Source organism: Haemaphysalis longicornis, unplaced genomic scaffold (assembly GCF_048455015.1).
Source record: "Haemaphysalis longicornis isolate Haplotype H1 unplaced genomic scaffold, Haemaphysalis longicornis Haplotype H1 scaffold_2, whole genome shotgun sequence".
NCBI lineage: Eukaryota > Metazoa > Arthropoda > Arachnida > Ixodida > Ixodidae > Haemaphysalis > Haemaphysalis longicornis.
This window is the reverse complement of record NW_027526295.1, coordinates 237,175,441-237,195,106: the sequence shown is the minus strand read 5'-3', so window position 1 is coordinate 237,195,106 and position 19,666 is coordinate 237,175,441. Positions and strand designations below refer to the sequence as shown.

Sequence of the window (19,666 nt, the reverse complement as noted above, 5' to 3'; positions counted from 1 at the left end):
TGAACAAGATTTTAAGGGTCATTTGTCGTGTGGCACCAGCTAATTATGTGCTAAGTGGAGTTTCACCCATCCATCTCTCTGGCAGCTGAGGCGTGATGGGGGATCACCCATCTACGCCAACTTCCCGCCGCTTCCGTGCCCGCCCAGCCCTCCGCACCCGTCCCCCGATGAGCAGCCACTGCGCTTCCTCAGTGACCACTGGGCGGAGTACGATGCCCGACGCATAGGCAGAAAGTTCTACTACAACTTCCACACAGGACAGCGCTCTTGGAAACCCCCCCGGCGCCGAGGGGAGCTTCCAGCTGCTCACGTGAGTGCAAAGAGCGATCATCCAGAAACACTGAAACATAAAGCCATTCACTTCCATTCAGTGTTTTTGAAGATAAAGCTTAAAGTTTGCGGTTTACAGCCGATGAAGTGGGGAAGGGGACTGAAGTCACGATTTTTCAAGTTGCCTTCAGAGCCTTATCAGTTGTACTGTAATACCTTCTGCTTGATTGCTGAGTTTATACGGCTGTTTACAGTAGTTGGCGATTGGGGTGCGAAATCAATTTTTTTTTTTTTAATTCAATGCCCTTTCTGTTGTACTGTGATGCCAGGTACTTGATTTGCTAAGCTCTAGATGCAGTTTAGACAAACACATCATGGTAGACTCGTACAAGCATTAAAAAATGAGAGAAAGAAAGGAAAGAAGCAGAAAAGCAGTGCCTGATTGTGTCTTTCTGCGTCGCATCGAAAACTCCCTAGATGAAAACCGGGTTGCTTCGGTGTGCAGGAACACTTTCCCAGCTCAGATGCCCCATCGGGCTCACCTCACGTCGCCCATCGCAAGGGTCCCCCGCCGTTGCCGCCAGCCAAGAAGAAGCCGCAGCCGGCCACTAGCCGAGACAATCTGCTCTCGTCGAGCCAGGACAGCCTACTGTCGTCGAGCCGAGACAGCCTGCTGTCCTCCAGCCGAGAGGACCTGCTGTCCAGCAGTCGAGACAGCCTGCACCATTTGGGCAGCCGAAGCCGTCCCCCTGTGAACCAACCCGCCTCCTCCGCGTCCCTGCCACGGGAGATCACGAGCGAAGAGCCCGTGCAGCACAATGGCAACAGCAAGTTCTACTTCGTCCGAGGCAGCAGACTCGCTACCGCCTACCAGACAGACCAGGTGAGCGCTCTTCTTCTGCACCAGGCACGTCTTGTCCAGTCTAAAATTGCGCATTTCGAGGCAGGGTGTTGTCTTTGGACATCAAGCCTAGTGAGCTGTGGAACGAGTTCACCCTGAGGAGGAGAATGTGTACGGCATTCTTATTGTCAGCCACCACCAGTGTGATCTAGATTGAGCTGTACTGGACAGTATTGCGATACGAGGATATTGCTTTACGGTATCTGTGGGCTTTGTGCCAGATTTGTTTGGTCTTGGCTCAACGTTGAAATGCATGCATCTCAGCATTCGTATCTGTCTTAGCCATGCTGCAAATGGTGCTGGACGTCATGAGGCAACAAAATAACCCAACAATTTCGTCTCCAATAGAGCACAATGAGCGCGCGTGTTACCTGTACTGATGTCTTTGGGAAAGTTAGATCCTTTGGACCACGCTTCCGTAATTTCAACGTCCTTAGTACCTAGCCTATTAAAACTCCCTATAGGGCAGTGCCGTCAAAAGTTTTTGAAGCTTGAAATTTTGGCTTTGGCCAGAAGTTCTAGCTTTTGCACTAAAAAGAATAATTCCATCGGCCTGCACTGTTCATTTCTTATTCTACTGTTTTCACCTCTTGCTTTCGGCGTATGCCTGAAATGACTTATGATGCAGTGTAAGTAGCATTGGTTGCTATTCGCAAGGCAGAAACCTAGTCAAACATCAGGGTTCACTTGGAAAAAAAAAAATGGCACTAAAACAAGCAACATTTGAGAAATAGGCCCATTCTGCATACTTTTTCTGCGTTTCTTGTTTTTGTGCTGTTGGTTTTCAAAATGTCTTGTTTGTTGTTCTAAAATGGTATCTTCTGCATTTTTTTTTTCTGTTGGAATTCTTTGTCTAACAGCTGTCCTATAATTTTGGTTAACAGTACAATGTTTCTAAAGGACACTTTGACAAAAGGGTGTGGCTTTTTGTGCATAAGATATAAGCAGCGGCTAAATGCAGGCATAATTTTGTGAAGTAATTGGAACAAGCTTTTTTTGGGGCGGGCTTTCTTCTGACTAAAGAATAGCTGCTTAGCTTAAAAATGCTTCAGGATAGCTTTCCAGCAGTGACATGGGTATATTCTTTCTCTTTGTTCTCTCTTTTTTGTTGTTGTTGTTGGTTCGATTTAAACTGCTGCCGATCTCTCCAGCATGAAAAATGTTCAAAGTGTTCGAAGATGTTGTTCACCCGTGTTCAAAAAGGGAAAAAAAACGCATGTGTACTTACCGCTTGGGCTAGCTGGGACCTTCGCAAAGGCTAGAACGCAGTTCACAGCACTGCATCACGGATCAGATACTAGGCGAAACCCCAGCCCACCTCAGCGTCTAGCTGCAACAGAGTGTGTTGCTGGCACCTCCTGTCGACTTCCTGCCCACTTCCTCTCTCGCCCTCCCCTTGAGAGGAAATGCAGCCGCTCATACTTCCTGTGCTAGGTTTCCCGCTCGGCACGCGAAGAAGGGGGCTCGTGCAACATGTCGGGAGGTCGTTCCTTGCGGCTGCCGAGATAAGTCTTTCGTCGTTATGGACCTGTTCTTCAAGAACAAGCTGAACCGAGCGTTCTCCTACGAGCTCGAAAGCCTCCCGTCCTCCGTGTGCCAAGGCACGGGGGCAGAGTCGCCGTTTAGCAGTGCGGGCTCCGAGGCGGATTTTTTTTTCTCGCGTTCTTCGGACATAACTTCGCACTCATCGGCCGCATCATCAGAGGAGGAGGTACTGGTCACATAGCTTCTTTCCTTTTCCCTGCTGCAGCTGCTGACTGAAACCCGAGAAGTTATTTTGTACGGGTTCCAAAGCTTCCGAGTGCCCTTTACCTCACCTCTTGTTTATTTACGCCTGTGTCCTGTGCAGCTTCCTGTCAGCAGTTTTTCACTTTGCACCGCTCATTTTTCTACCCTGCGTATAGTTTTGGAGTTTGTCTGCCCTGAGTGTTTTCAATGAGGCTGAAGGATAAGGAATGCTGCTCATTTTATATGAATTGAGAACATTGCAGATTAGTAGTGGCTGCCCAAACTTCGACACAACATACAGAGTAGGAAATGAAAAGCCTTTGTATGGTACAGGCTTTATTTTAATGCCATCACAACTTGTTTCTATGGTGTGATTTAATGTCACCTCTCCTAGTCTGACCTAAACTGATAGTTGCATGGATCATGAGGCAATTTGAGGACACCAATGATTATTTTGATAGAAGTTAAGGCATAAATGATTACTTATGAATTAGGCAATTCCCTGTTTTTGGTAACTGTACCTGCCACTGGAAGTTCAAGGGCTGGGCAGAATTTCTGTTGGGTGGTACCATCAAACCTAGATATGTCGAAGTTCAAGGGAACCAGCTTGGTATGGCTGATATTTTGATATACAAACAAGTGTATGCAAACAGTTTTTCAAGAAGATGGGACTGTTAAATGTTAGCCGGGCTTCAGAATATTGGTGCTCAGTGTAAACGTGTGCAACTGTACTGTTCTACACATTGACGTAGTGAAATCCAGCCATTAGTGGTCTTGTACCAATTATGTTCCCATTGTTGTCTCCTGCACTCTTGCTTGTGAAGTGCAGCACGTTGTACACAAACAGAATGATTTCCTTAACACTTTCGAGACCGCAGAAAGATCGGTTGTTTTTGGGCGTTCCAGGAATTGTTTTCTTGCCACAGAAAGTGATTGATGCTGAAGTGTAAGATACGAAATAATAGAGAAAGACTAGGGCTTTCTAACAGTAATAATATCAAAAAACGGATTTATTACAATTTTTTTTTAATTATCAAAACAGAAAAAGTAACAAAAAGGGAAAAAATGATAACCTCAATGCTACTTTGCAAACAGTAGACATAAAAAAAAATTTGAAATATACACTTTGAACATAAGACTCTTACAGAATAATGCTGCAGAAATGAGCTCTGTAAGTACAAAAGTTCATACATACAATTATATAAACAGTAGTGCCTACCGGATGTTTTTGGGTAGTCCAGGAAATATTTTTTTTCTTGCCACAGAAAATGATGGGTGCTAGAGTGTAAGTTATACTATGATAGAAGAAGAATGGAGCTTTCCAACAGTAATAATTTCAAACAATAAATGCATTAGGAATTTTATCAAAAATTATCAAAACAAAAAAGTAACAAAAAGAGAAAAAATGATGATAATCTCAGTGCTACTTTGCACGCGGTAGACATAAAAACAATTTGAAATAAATCCTTTGAACACAAAACGCTTATAGAATAATACTGCAAATACGAGCTGTGTAAGTACAAATGTTATTTGCATAGAAAAATATAAATACAAACATGAGCATCCGCGCTCTGCTCCGGAGCACTACGCCAAGGTCAACTTTTGGCCGTCTTCATGGAGAAAACTCAACTCTCTGTACAGCCAGCGCCAAATGGGCTCACCCGAACGAAGTCGACACCTTGCAGATAAGAGCTGTGGCCTTTAGAACAGGGCCGGATCTGTTTACAACGATGAGATGCACGCCCGCGATAGAGCAACCGGAGAAGAAAGCAAAACTCACCGGCGCTCACCTGGTGATGGTCCGGGGTGATATGACGTGCTTTCGCTGTCCATACTAAAGTCTAACAAATCGAAGTCGTCTTTGTGTCTGTGCAGCTACCATCATGCACAGATTCAAGTTCGTACATACCGGAATCCGTCAAAATTCGGTGTTCGCGTGAGGCATCGGCGAACGGCGGCGACACCATAAGTGAAAACACGTGAGCTCATCTCCACGCCAAAGAAGGACATTTAAAAATTGCCCCCTCCCCCCGTGGTGGAAAAACGAAATTCAAAAGTGAAACTGATGAAATACTTCCCCCTTTACCATTTGGATGGAGTTAGCGGTCCAGAAGCGCGCGGAGAGCGCCAATATTTGAATTTGTATTCATCGATAGCATACTATTGATGGGAATAGGTGCGGTCACAAAACTGTTAAAGGGGCCCTGAAAGGCGTTTTGAGCACACTAAATTGACTAGCGCAATCGTTAGATTGGGTCGTCAACATCATCTGTGCCAAGTATTACTCTTTTACGTGCAGCGGAAAGCTCACACTTTTGTTGCAAAGTTTGTCGCTTTTTTCTCACCCTTTCCTTCGTGTTTTTGGACGCCGCCATCTTCACATGTCTACATCATCGATTCCCAGATGTTCGTCATGAGCTAGACATCCTGCTATTGGGCGGCTTTTTCACGCACTTCCGGCAAAGAGATGAGTCGTCTGCTCAGCGTCGGCTCGCCGGCTGATCTGCCAGCGGAGCGTCGGAGTGCTTGGACATTTTACGACACACGAAACAATTGGAAACAAACGCTTAACCGTTCGTATTGAATGCAACACGGCCATAACACGACATGGATATTCTCTTGCCTGAGTACCTTCCCTAAAGAAAGCGTTGAAGCCCCGTGGCACTTCTTTCGTGCAATCGCAGAGAACGCCCTGAGCCGAATGCCCGGGTTTGACGGATACATTTTATTCCACTCAAAACAATCCAGAGATGCGTTTCGAACGAACACAACGTCACAACATGCGTTGCAAGTCTGTCTGAACCGCGATTGACAGACGATAGGTTCCCTCCTCCTGCCCGTCGTAAATTCGGCACTCACCTCGCGCGCGGTTTGCGGGGACGAACAGCAAGTCACTTAACCAACTTAACTCTGGCGCACAAGCCGAGATGGCTTTTAGCCACGCACACTGCACATACCCCATGCGAGGTTGAGTCGTACGCCGCTTGAGAAAGATAATCCAGACCATGGGAAGCACTATCCACCCGCAGAAGCACAACGTCGCATTTCATCGCGAAACAAAGGCGTCCACAACACACACACCATCGCCTCCTGTAATGCCAAACGCATCTCGCACTTCCAAATGGGAGTGGGTAGTATGCCTGCAGTGCCCATATGCCGCGAGGTGGGGCCCCAAGCTGAACCGCGATCACGCAACCGTAACTGACTTCTAGAGCGGTTTGTGCCTTGTTGCCAGGGCAACCGTTGTTTGATATTGTCAAAGAAATGGTGCTCGCTCCAGCGCGAGGAAGCTCAGAGCCGTGGCGGAGCATGTTTTGCCAACGTTGCCGCTCTCCACCACGCGTCGCCCCAAGCTGAACTGGCGTTTTGTGAACGGGTTCTGTATCGGTTTAAAATGTCTTTTTCACATGCCGCCGGCAAGAATTACCACCGCCACAAAATAAGACCCGGCACCAGCGGGGCCACATCTGATACGGCGCTTTTTGGATAAACAGTGCGCTGTGCATCCAAGGGAGCGAGCGCAGGATCCTCCCCGTGCGGCTGCGAGTTCGCCGCCGATAAAAAGTCGCGTGCCGCCGATAGCAAAGTTCTGCAGCAACGTAGACCGCGAAAGGGCAGGGCCAGGCCGCCGCACACATGGGGCCAGATTTTTCGATCGCTTTTCCAGCCTTGAGCGGAGTGCTGGATTCATGGTGTCAACAAAGCTTGCCCGTAGCAGACGGCTGTGTGAGCAGCGCAATAGCGGAAGTACGTCACCGCCGAGGAGCGCAGCATCATGGGAGGGAAGGCTCGCTCGCCGTCAACAGCGGAGAGTAAGTTGAAAGGAGGAGGAAACGCGGCGCGACGATAATGCGCGGTTTTTGATTTACGATTTCTCAGCTAATACTCATCGCTTCAACAAAATTCTTGCGGGAGGAGATTGCTAATACATTGCTTTATTTGGTTACATGTACATCCACGCATCGGCAGAAGGTATTTCAGGACCCCTTTAATCCTTTTTAGTTATCGGTCTTCGACTCACCACGGATAGTTTGCGGGTAGTTCGAGGGCTCTCCTCAGCACAAGAACATGAGGGGAAAACAAATCCCCGAGAGCATCGCGGGCAGTCTGCAGTGAGTCCAGGGCGTATGATTGACGAGTCCATTGGTTTTGCCATATGTGACAGCAGAAGCACTTCTTCAGTGTGCACGTATAGTCATGAACACAAAGGTGCAGGCTCTTACAGATACCTTTTAAAAACGCTTCTACACTCTTGTTGTGTGCCAACAATCTTCATGACTGTGCTGTCAGGATTGAAAGTGCAAAAAGTTGCCTGAAAAGTCGTGGTCTGGGTGGTTTCTCTTCTTTAGATGGGACGGGGCGTTGCCAGAGTTTCCCCACCACATTTCCCCTTGCTTTTTTCTTGGCCAGTGGTACAGCTCTGCCGAAGACCCCAGCCAGGCAGGGGCTGGCGAGAGGGGCCGGCTGCTTCCCACCAGCTCCATCGAGGAGGAAGAGACCGATTCCTACCCGGAAAGCCGCCCCGCATGGGACCGCAGGGCCCCGCCATTGGCAGCCGACAGCAGTGGTGGCGGCGGCAGCAGCGGTGGCAGCCTCTACCACCCGCCCACGTCGCTGACGCCCAAGCTGAACCGGCTGAAGCCGACGCCCCCACCCGTGCTTCCGCTCTCCTCGGTGCAGTCAGACTCCAAGCACGCCCGTGCCATGAGGACGCGCTCCATGATCCTCCCCGAGGACTTCCCCCTGCGGGGTCCGTCCGTGGCCGAGGCCATCGAGACCTTTGACACTCTGGAGGTCAGCCGTTTCAGACATTTTGTTACAGCCAACTACTCACTGCACAGCGCACATTGTGGGTAGTACAGGCAACTAGCACAAAGGGCAGTAGGGTGGACAAGTGGGCAAGCTGAAGCATTTCCAAGATGAGCTGTAGGAGCGTGGTGGCACCCCAGCATGTTACGTTGTCTGCTGCTGCAAATGGACAATCTGCAATAGCAGTAGTGCTAGGGCTGAGCCACCACCAGTGAGCACTGGCTGTGCGCCGGCAGTGTGGTGCCAGCCATGATTGGAAAATAAATGACGACCCCAGTTCTGGGTTTTGGTTCACAGATTCACGGAGCGATAGTGTTCAGCCGTGTCCCGCCTCATCTCTCCTTGGCAATCACAACAAGAGAGTTACAGACTGCAGTAAAAAATTCAATAAAGCAAAAGTATGTTCCAAGGTGATCTAAAGTGGGACATTTGGTTGGTGGTAGGCTCTAAAAAGAATAGGCTGAAACTGATGCCCTGTCAGACGTAACTTTGTTTTATGCTTTACTTGCTCATTACTATAAATTCTTAGCGATAGCCATGGACAATACTCAGTATTTGAATTTACATTCAAAGCCTGTTTTCCTCATTGTTCAATTTGATTCACAGATTTCTAGATGTGCATGCCCTTACCTTAATAAAAGGAGAGCCTAGGTTTTAGTTTGGGCTCCTTGCGTGTCTCAAACCCACTCACCCGTGTTTTCGACCCCACCAGCTGGTGACTCGCCAGGGCACCCTCAACAAGACGGATTTGGTGCGAGCTGGCAAGAAGCAGAAGAAGAGCTGGCTGCCTGCATACGTCGTTCTCACCAACAGAAACCTGTTTTTCTACCGAGACATCACTTCGGCCCAAGAGGTGAGGTCAGAAAAAAGAAAAACGTTGCGTTGCTTGAGCCTTCTGGCAAGAGGAGAAGCCGTGTTAGGTAAAAGCTACACCAAAGCCGTAACCCAGTAGTGGTGAAAAGTTTCAATCATGGCCAAGTGGAAAGGGGTTGTCACAGGATCATCGTATGACGAAAAACTACTTGATAATATGCTGGCAGCTAGGCGTTTGGTAGCTTGCTGACCGCCTCAGTTGGCTGTCGCTCTCCTCGATAACACGTGTGGTTAAACCAGTTTGTTCCAGTTAGGTTGGCTTTGGAGATACGGTTGGATTTGTCGCGAGAGTATTAAGTGTGCCACTTGCGAAGTGCTTGCACTAGAACATGGTATTAACCACTACACCGCAGTCACAGCCCTGGTTTTGTGCCGGGCTCTGGTTATGTACTTAACCAAGACTAACAAAGGGGCCCTCCCCTCTCCCCTCCACTCAAGCACTACCATTATCATGCACCTAATCAAACGGTGCTAATTTTACTTCATTGTTGTACCCTTTTGCATGCTGCTGATTTTGAGATACCTACGGGGAAATCCTGGCCCTTGATTAAATTTCATGCACATTCACCAGGGTTTCGTTCTGAGCAATATTTATCTCTCTGTAGAAACCTGCTGGAAAAAATGCGGAGCTTCAGATCAACTTGGCGGGAGCAGTCATTGACTGGTGTACTGACAAGTCCAAACGCCGAAACGTCTTTCAGGTCAGCCCATTCATCTGTCATGCTTTCACACTCCTTCACAGTGAACTTTGCACTGGATTGGCTATCAGACCGAGCACACTAAGCCTTTTAAGTTTACGAGGTCCTAATGCTATGCTGACTATCTGAGAAATCATCTCGTAAGGGAGTTCATCAACCAAGCCTGTTTGTTGAGACACTGATTAACTTTCTTTTTGAGTGTCCAATTGTAGAGGCTGGGGCTGTAACCAAAAAATTGTGACATGAAATTTGTAGTTGGTAGAAAGAACCATCTCCACTCATCTGTGTTTGTGAAAATTTTTGTGTGCTCCGTGTGCTCCAAACCTGTGCCATCTACCAGTGTTTGTAGTAAATCTATATTGAACTAAATGTCATAACTATGTACAGGAGCAGCATTTGGCTAGTGTGGCATTCTGGGCAGTGTATCTGAAAGTGCTAGAAGCTTAATGTATCTGTCTGGCCTTTCTTGACGAGCATAGCCTTCCCCCTTATACTATGCTGCTACCAAAACCGTGAAATGTGTACTTTTCATGGCATAAACTTTGAAAAAATCACTCCTTTGAGAGACTTAGATGATAGAACAATTTAATGTGATAATGCTTTAGAGGATGAGTGTTCTTTTGAGCATTTATGTAGCTTGTAGAGAAGTTTTGCTCATTTTGAAGGAGTGCTGGACATGAAATGTTCGTGTTACGTTTTTTTCACTGCTATGGATGCTTACCAGCTCACTAATCATAGAATGGTACATTAGATGGTCAATCGCAGCATAAATAATTATTTACAGTCTTCTTTATTCGTTCCTGTTTCGGTTTCGACGAAACTAACAGTGAGGTGGCCGCCATGACAGGAGGGTGCTCTTGATGTCACTGTTCTCGTCGCGGCACGGCCGGTCTGGACGCGCCCATCCAGACCTACCGTGGTCGCACGCACCTGGATAGCACGACGTCAGTCCCAAAATTAATACGTGATATGCTATGTGGAGCAGTGAGGGCCAACTGCAGCCAGTAACTTTGCTACGTCAATGGAGGCCTGACATCGGCAGTTTAGGGTGAGGTGCTGAACACATCATGCTGATGCTGATGGCGAAAGGGTATCTGTCCCGAGCTTTCTCCTGCATTCAAAGACTAAAATTTATTTTGCACTGAAAGGTTATGGTTGAAACTTCCTGAGAGGTATCTCCATGTAAAAAGAAAGATTTTCACATAGTTATCTCAGCTTTGAAATTTTGTGTCAGTACTGTACTCCTTTAAGCCATCTCTTCAACTTATCTTAAGCTTTTTTATATTTTTCAAACTCCAGGCAAGGATGGAACAGCAGTTGGAGTTTAACATAAAGCATTACTGTGAGCTTGCCTGTTATGTGCTTGTTCAGACGTCGCATGATGACCCATCACAAACAAGCTATTATTTTACTCCTTGGAGCTTCCATGAAATTTTTGTGTGGTCTGGTTTTATGTCATGGGCCTGCAAAATCGGGGCAAAGCCTTGAACTCTGCTTCGCTTTGCAAAGCCGGAACACACTTGTGTGCATTGCAGTTGAGTACCACAGCGGGGCAGAAAGTGCTCCTTCAAGACAACAATGAGCAGACAAGCAAGGAGTGGTTCGACACCATCAGCGCAGCTATCAAGAGGCTGGTACGTGAACTCGCTCTCTCATTGTTTGGTTGACATTAATCAAGGGCACCCGTAGTACTTACTAAAATGGACGTCACCTTAGCAGGATTAGCAGCTATCTTGTGTGTGCGCTTTAAGCCGAGCTTGCTTCTCCAATTGAGCACACTGACCTCAATTTTGTACCTCATTTTATTGTTGTTATTATATAGCCTTGCACTTCGCTGCCATGCCATTTACAAGTAAGGATGTTAGACTAGTAATTTGTACCAGTGTGTTACCACGGTCCCATCTATGGTAGAAAAGTTGTAGCACAAACATTTTGCTGTTGAACCTCTGCTCTTGGGGCCAGTTTCTGTCTTGGAAAACAGCATTGGGAACTGTGGCCATGCACACATTGTGTGTACATAACACTGGAATAGAGGAAGTACCTAGATGGCAATGTTGTTGTTATGCTTTGTGTCATAACTTAGCGATACTGCTGCTATTGTACTATTGTATTATTGTATTGTATGTACTATTGTTCTATTGTATGTGCCATCATTCATAGAAAAAGCATGGATTACGCTGCGAACAAGGATGCCCCACTACAAGTGCACTCCCGATTGTTGCATTATATTTTCTCCAATGTGTAAACAAATCCTAATAGGAATTTTTTAGAACAAGGAAATTCTTGTGCTTGGCTTTCACCAACTCATGTTTCAGCTTCCCTATAATTAGGATAAGCACATAGGCAGCAGCGTTAAACTTGTGCCTTTGCATTTTTCTTAAACCAGTGGCCAAAGCACTTCTCAATAAACCTTTAACTCACTTTGGCTACTCCATGTCCAAGTCCAAGCCATCGTGACCACCTTCGCCCACTTTTCCCCACTGCCCCTGATGCAAAGTCTTCTTCCACTGCAGCCCAACGGCCTGGGCATTGTGATGGGCTGGCCGGCCGAGCAGCCTCCGACAGCGGCGCCCCCCGAGGAAGCAACCGCTCCCCCGCCTTCGTCTGGCTTTGCATCCCGCCGCAGCAAGAAGGCGACCCGGTCAAAGTCCATCCGCCGGCCCGCCTCCCCACCCGCCCAGGCTGCTGACACTCCGGTGCTGTCGGCTTCGCTGCCATCCGCAGGGGCAGACTCCTGTGGGGGACAGAGCCCGCAGGAGCGCAAGAACCGCATACGGGACAAGCTGCGACACTTCTTTGTGCGGAGGCCGACCCTGGAGAGCCTGCAGGAGAAAGGCATCTTCAAGGTCCGTCTCGTGTGGCTTGTCTCAGACAAATGTCTCTCTTTTGACTATTTACTCAGTAGGGTAGAAGGAAAAAAACATATTGGCCTTAGTTGAGTAGGACCATGTTGACTGTACCTTCATGACAGGGAGAGGACTGTGTACAAAACTGCCGTGTGGTTTAATTTGTCACAAAAATTAGAATTGTCGCTAGGGTAGTTGAGTGGTGGGATTTTAATTGAGGTGTGGTATCAAAAAAGTGCAAGTATATAATATGGAATAGAATCTGTCAAGATAAATGTTATTGGGAAGTTACAAGTAGGGTTGGAGCTACCCTAAATTCTTTGCCGTGATCTTGTGTGAGGTTACGCTGATTCTGAGTTACAGCCAATGAGCCGCATTTCAGGAATTATACGAGCCAATAACTGAGATGTCATTGGTGGGAGCAGGTATAAATGTCTTGCAATGCCTGACACCCCTCTTTTTTTGTAAACTGAGATAAACAAGCTGAAATGACCAAACGACTGAAGGGTATATCGGTGGCTTAGCTGAGCTGCTAGAATGTGAAATTATGAATGGTTAACTCATAAGAAAAATCAACTACCTCTCTGTCAAAATGACAACGATGAAGGAAGCACGAAGCTTTCCAAAATCAAGTCCAACACCAAAATGAAGCAACCCAGAAGTGAGCAGACCCTATTTAATTAGGATGATTAATGTGGTGGTAATGCAATTTCTGCCTTATGTGTATGGTATGGTGGTGTGATGTGGGTCTACTCGCTACTGATACAAGCAATCCATGGCTTTCCCTGGTGTTCAGCTGTCGTCGTTATTAGACGGAGAGGCACATTTTCTGTCTAATTTTGCACATCCTTGCACCTCTCTCCAAATCCAAACTACTTGAACCTTGCCAGATTGGTGCAATCGGATAGACATCGGCTTCATAAAGCGAAGAAGCCAGGTTCAATTCCGACCACAGGAAGCGCTCAAATTTTTGATCACTTCACTTACGAGCATCATCATCGTCAGAGAAGGTTTTCTTTCCTGCCATGCGTTTTGGGTGGACTACAGACGATATCAGTGACAGGGTGAAAGCTTTGCTTTAACTCTTTCGGGACTGCTCCATAGGACATCGATCACATATGATCGATGGTTTCGCGAGCCTGCAGAATACAAATTTTCGCTCGATGGAACACCTAGTGACATCTAGGAGATAGTTTGAAAACTGGAGTTTTCTCTTTTGTGAAGTTTCTTTTTTTATCGCCAGGCGGCAACGCATCAGATATTTTATTCTGACGGGCAATGGTTTCGAATGTAAACAAACATGGCGTCATACTCGCGCGAGCGCGATAAGAAATCCGCCTCATATCGTCTCGCATATCTTCACCTTCTACTGTGGATTTTAACGACGAGAGTGGCAGTGAAGAGTCGGAATGCGGCTTTAGAGATCGGATTTCAGCTCAAGTGAGGATTCCGGTGTCGATCAGCCTGGCACATCAAATCGCGCTCAAAGGTGGGTGTTGGTTTCAGTTTCAATTGGCTCTGGAGTAGGTTTGTGCGCTCGAAATATATTCTGGCTGGTTTATATTTGTTCGCTAGGGTGTTAACTACCTATGGTGGTGATCTCCTGCCACCAGCACAGAAATGGATCAAGTTTTCGCCAAGACGAGAGCCCGGCGTGTACCTGGGCGACGACGTAGCCATGGCCCTAGTGCCAAAGAGATCACACACAAAACAAAAAACCAGTTACACCTAGCCGCATCAAACTTTCACAATGAAGAACAAAGCATTGTGTTAGATTTTGTATAGCCTGAAATAATTTTATTCTTTTTAATATTTTTATATTTACGCTTTTTTCTATCTTTTTCTGTAGTTTTTTTACGAAGTTCTTACTTTCAGATTTTTTTCATGGTTCTATCGTCGGTTTTGAAGTGAAACTTGGTATTGTATGTCAAAGAACACATAATTGGCTGCATTTTGGTGTATGCTAAGGCAGGATGGTGCCTTTGCTTTATGTAATAAAAAATTTGTACCGAGACCTCCCTTTTTCATCACTTTTTCCGGCGGTCCCGAAAGAGTTAAAAGGCTGCTGGCCACCACTGCGGCACCAATGAACTGCTTTTGCCTGTGGGGAAGTATGTGACTCGTTGACACTGCAGTGGCTCCTGGCATTGTCGTTCTTAGTTGTCATCCGTATTCCCCGGCGGCTACATTGGGGCGGCACCGGCGTATTTTGGTCATTGCTTTATTGTTTCAGCTGAGGTATGTGCTTTTTGTGGCCATGGTGTCCATAGGGAGGCTGCTGTGTGAGACAGGCAGTGTGTCTGTCGTCTGTTGCCTTTCCCTGTCGTGGTTGTGTTCCCCGTGGGTGTTTTCCACCTGCTCCCAATGGGCGTGTTGTGTTTGCAGGACGAGCCCGTGTTTGGATGCACCCTGGCGCACCTGTGCGAAAAAGACCGGTCGAGTGTGCCCCGCTTCGTCCAGGAGTGTATTCTCGAGATCGAGAGAAGAGGTGCGTTGCTTGCTCTGGCGCTGCGTGGCACAGGATTACCAAAGTGAAAAAGAAGGCCACACCAGGGAACACTCAACATTCACAATGAACGCAATACCATCTAGTAATTTTGGTGCTTCCAATTTTTTGTGTGGATTGTGGGCACAGTGTGCAGATCCCTCGCTACTGAGTTAAGAAAATTTTGAATGTTGGGTTTGGTTGTGCAAACAAAAAAACCATATGGCAAAGATTTGAAGGCCACTTGGTGTGTTTGAATGCCCCTTGTAAATTTCTCAGTTTGGCCATCTAAAAGCTTTTTCTTCAGAGCTTCAGCATTCCCCCTCTCACCTTTTTGGGGGGAGAAGAGAGAAAGAAATGCAGGGTGCTGAAACAGCTCTGAGCTCCTGAAAAGAGCTTGATGACCCTATCAGTGAATTCATTCCCATACTATGCCGCTTGCTGGGGTATGGCACACTTCTGCTGCTTCTCAGGCTTACACTCAGGTCTATCTGAGGTGCATGGCGTACTATCCCACTACATTTTGTTATTTTGGTTATTTTGGCCCGATGTCACCTTATTACACGAATTAGTCACGCTTTAACAACAGGTGAATGTTTTAATTTTTAATTTATGAATACGGCTTGAAAAGTGTAGGTTTGTGATTGTAGAGTGCTTCACCGTATGGCTGTTTTATTTGGCGGACAGTTGCTAAACGTGTCCTTGTGGCTGGACAAACTCCTAGTAACTCGCTCAATCTCATACTGTACACCTTTCTCGTGTAATCCACAGGCTCCTGTTAAAAGATGACTGGTTCTTGTGAGTGAGAAATGCCTGTTGTGTTGCAGACATGACGGCTGACGGCCTGTACCGTGCCAGTGGCAACCTCTCACAGGTGCAGAAAGTCCGGTGTCATGTCAATCAAGGTGGGTGTACACGTGACTCTCTCTCGCTCTCCTGTGCTTATCACTGTTACTTAACTCTTTCGCTACCGCGCTATCAAAATCGATCAATTTGATCGATACTTTGGGAGCGCCTTTTCATAACGTTCCAGGCATTTCTCGAACAAGTAAAGCTGCTCGGAGTCAGTTCAGAAAATGGCCTTCCAAAATCAGTTTTGTTTTCATTTTTGCAACGAAAACGTGATTTTTGACACCCTTTTGAATCACCTGGGTGTGGAAAAGGGGCGTGGTCATCGCGCATCACTGCTACCAAAGAAGAATGCGTGCCACTCGTAATTACTCTGCATCAGCCTTTGGGTTTTATTATAAGGGCACAAATGTTGAATCAGAAGATGGTTTTTAATCGTCAGGTTTGCTCTCTGACAGTAATAATCCTTGAAATCGGCTGAAAATGTCAAGCAGTGCCTGTTTGCAAAGCTACCTAATGTTTTAGGCAGTTTTATTGCTTTCCGCACGTTGTGATAAGTTGTGTTGTAGTTCTATTTACCACAGGACCATTCGCGAACAGTTCACAACAGTTTCGGTTTCCTTTCTGCATCACGAAATTCATGTTTAGCGCTACTTCGCAGTTAACCAACTTCAAGGCTACCTGCCATGGCGCCTGGAGTGTCCGCGACTGCTCCTCGAACAAAGCACGCCGCTCCTGATTTCCCCCCACCCTAACCGGATTTCTGCGATAAGAACTTCAGATGCAAGTCAAAAGATCACACCCAATCGTCAGATATCTGTTCCACCGAGGACAGCGCTTCAAACCGGCCTTACACTGCCAGCTGTTCGCCTTCCAGTTTCGTTTCCATGCGAGGGTATATCCAGGTGTCTAATGTTGCTGCTTAGTTGAACTGTCTATTCGGACGGAGTCTCCGATAAGTTTTTGTACTGTTTCATTTGAAAACTGTTAGGTGGCGCTGCAATAGAGGAGGCTCGTTGCGCGCAACTGCTACTCGGCCAAAGATCGCAGGGCACGATTCTAGCGCATCGTACCTCATTTTTGCGAGCAAGGCTACAATTGCAAGTAAGAAGATGATAATAAAGCTCAGCTTTATGTTTTGAGAGATAACTGACCGTGAATGTCAACAAGCATCAACCATGGCGTTCCGTTTTCAAATTCGAGCATGTTTTTTCCGCATCGCGTGCTTGTCCCAAATATTGTGCTCGCTTTAGATGCAAAGTCAGTCATTGACAAGATGTTTTTGCGTTATATGGGGGCAAATTGGTGCCTCTGATAATGTCAAACCGCCAGATTTATTCCAGGGAACCACCCAAATTGCACATTTTGGATTGGAGGTTGGGCTTCACCGCATGACACGAGCACCGTGCATGCTAACATATTTTATTTATATCTGACAAACTGTTCCGCGCAAGTCGATATTTTTACTATGGTGTGTTTTTGAAATGTTTCCCTACAAAATGTATATTCTAATTTTTTTCTACTACTGGTGGTTTGATATACACAACTCCTTTTTTATCATTTTTTTCGACAACTTGACAAAAATTTTGATTTTGATATTTTTTTTTCACAACTATGATATATAAAAACCTTTAAAAAACTGGTGTTATTGCGAAGGCCGTTAAATAATCTGCATTTTGTGTTCCTGCAATTAGTGCCTAACCAATTTTTTTAGCAGGAAACAAATGTTTTCTTGGACTCCTAAAAATTGGTCAATTTTCCGGCGGTAGCGAAAGAGTTAACACCAATTATTGCTGCGTGGCGGGCATGCGGTCTGCTACTCCATTTTTTTGCTTCTGTTATGCTCTACTGTGGCAGCAATTTGTCAGCATCTTCCCTCCTGGTTTCAGGGGCCAAGCCCCTTAGGGGCTCGAGCTGCTGGCATCTCATGCCTTCGTCATAACCATCGTCTCATGTAGTCACGGTACTAAAACACCGGGGCAGTCATTTGCACATCGCACTAGAACGTAATGCATACAAAAAACACCGGGACACTCGTTTGCACCTCTCACTGCAGCGCTTCATAACGCTTACTAGAAAACACCAGGACACTCGTTTACGCCTCGCGCCAGAGAGCTTCGTGCTTCAAAGTCGCGAGACTTTTACAGCAAAGCTGTATACCTCTACCCCCTCAACAGTTTCATTTCCATTGGCAAAAATGCCAAGGCGCCAGGAATACACTTATGCACTGCATGCTTCACCCCTGCCCAGGTTCCACATGAGTGGAGATGGCCCGGGGTTTTTTCATTGCCCGTTATTCCCTTCACTCTGCATGTATTTACATGCAGTAGGCAGTTTATACATAGTGCACAGCAGCATCACCCAGGCCCCCATCAGTAGTATCCTTCTTCCACTCACCCTGATTTCTGGGCAAACATGGTAACTCTGCACGTGCTGACATGTTTGCTCCTTCTGCAGATGACTACAGCGTTTTGTCCCTGGAAGAGGACATCCATGTGCTGACGGGTGCCCTCAAGATGTTCTTCCGTCACATGAAGGAGCCCCTGTTTCCCTACAGCCTGTTCAACAAGTTCCTCAAAGCCATCGGTGAGGGGGGGGACTATATCCTTCGCATCACAGTTGTCAAGACATTGCTGCTGCATTGGTTGAACATCATCCATGTGTTCATTAACAATCAGCACAATAGAGCAAGGGCACATAGTGCCAGCTTAGAAAGAAGTGCCAGTACTAATAGTGCCTTGATGGGTTTCCTTGAATTTGCCACTGGCTGCAGAATGAGTGGCCAATATTTGTAGTTGAGTTTCACTCAGTATCCTTGAATTTGCCACTGGCTGCAGAATGAGTGGCCAATATCTGTAGTTGAGTTTCACTCAGTATTGGGAGAGAGTGTTTCATCTGGTTGTAGTGGACATGCTTTGCAATATATTGCCTTGTGGAAAGGCACAAAGTACCTGGGCATGGTCGAACCTCAGTATAAAAAATGTTGATCAAATAAAATTGGCAATGTAACAAATTATTTTCATTTTGCAATCTTTGCTTCATTCAAAACCGTCTTTTTTTTTTTTCTTTTCATGATTTTGCAAAGTTATTTGTTACAGCACTTATTTAGCAATGTCCTCACACATCACATCTAGGTACCAGGGTCCTTCTGACAATTAAGTACTGTACTGTAATTAAGTACTCTACTTTTGCCCGCATAGCCAATTCTATGCGTGCATAATGCATCGTGCATGTTAAACTGGCTCTCTTTTCGCATGCATCTGATCGGCCTAAAGTTTCTGTTCCTCTTCCCACTTCTGCAGGTCAGCCCACAAGGACAACCAAGCTGGCCATGTTTCGAGACCTGTTAGGTGAACTCCCGCGTCCCAACTACGACACGCTCAAGTACCTGCTTAGGCATCTCCTGAGGTGAGGATGTGAGAAAAATGTAATACTATATTACTGTGTGTATATTTAAATGTATTTGGTGTGTACGTGGTGGTCACAGTCAAAAGTTAAAAAAAAAAATGAAATGAAAATATGGATGATGAAACCACCGCTGGTGCTTCTAGGGTGCTTGGCCTCCTATCGTAAAGATTGTCAGTAATTAATGGAAAGTGGGAAAGTAAGCAATGCATGTCTGCGCCAAAAATGATGCAGTAAGCTCTTAGCCACAATAAAATTTTAAGTGAAAAGGTAGAAGCAACTGAAAAGAAACACCTCAAGTGGTAATGGACTTTAAGGAGTTCCCCCCCCTTCCCCCCCCCCCCCCCTTCCCTCGTAGTCAGCACCTATACCTTACCACCCCACGAGTTACAAATTCATGAGGCTAAGCTGCATAACTACCTTGCTCAGCCATAGTGCAGTGGCGGAAAGTGAACATAAAATTGGGCACAGTGCTGAGAATGATGAGGCTTGCTTTGTAGTGACAATAACCATTGCCATTGCCTCCAAGACAGCACTGCCAAGGCAATAAACTTGAGGTTTCCTGCTGTCTCATTGGTGATCTTGAATAAAGGCAGTAGTACGGGAGAGCTGGTTTGACCTCTGGGCACTGTGACATAGGATCACGGCCGGCCAAAAAGATATTTGTGGTTTAAAAAAAGTCATTGCTGGTGAGGGTGGTTTTCTCCCATGCAAACTGAAGACTTCACAAGCTTTAAAAATGCTTGCCTGAACCCCCATTTGCAAACCACTTCAACAGTGCCGTTGTAGATGCTGCTGGCAG

At 46.4% G+C, this 19,666-nt stretch overlaps 2 protein-coding genes across 5 annotated transcripts in view; one reads left to right on the top strand and one right to left on the bottom strand.

Annotated features, from left to right (window-relative positions):
- The window catches only part of LOC144170195 (calpain-7-like), a 37,101-nt gene extending 34,496 nt beyond the window's left edge, over positions 1–2,605 (bottom strand). Inside the window, exon 1 of one of the 2 annotated variants that reach the window (XM_077699826.1) lies at positions 2,400–2,605. The gene's annotated coding sequence lies outside the window, so the exon portion shown is untranslated. Of the gene's footprint in view, positions 1–812; positions 952–2,399 lie in introns of those variants that run through there. The other variant, XM_077699825.1, reaches the window with a different exon arrangement.
- Positions 1–19,666, top strand: part of LOC144170194 (rho GTPase-activating protein 15-like) — a 29,765-nt gene that overhangs the window by 7,291 nt on the left and 2,808 nt on the right. For all 3 annotated transcript variants that reach the window (XM_077699822.1, XM_077699820.1, XM_077699821.1), the window contains 11 exons: positions 86–310; positions 776–1,153; positions 7,310–7,693; positions 8,421–8,561; positions 9,187–9,282; positions 10,815–10,913; positions 11,793–12,125; positions 14,511–14,613; positions 15,438–15,515; positions 17,917–18,045; positions 18,762–18,867. In XM_077699822.1, coding sequence (XP_077555948.1) covers positions 86–310; positions 776–1,153; positions 7,310–7,693; positions 8,421–8,561; positions 9,187–9,282; positions 10,815–10,913; positions 11,793–12,125; positions 14,511–14,613; positions 15,438–15,515; positions 17,917–18,045; positions 18,762–18,867 — 2,072 coding nt within the window. The remainder of the gene's footprint in view (positions 1–85; positions 311–775; positions 1,154–7,309; positions 7,694–8,420; positions 8,562–9,186; positions 9,283–10,814; positions 10,914–11,792; positions 12,126–14,510; positions 14,614–15,437; positions 15,516–17,916; positions 18,046–18,761; positions 18,868–19,666) is intronic.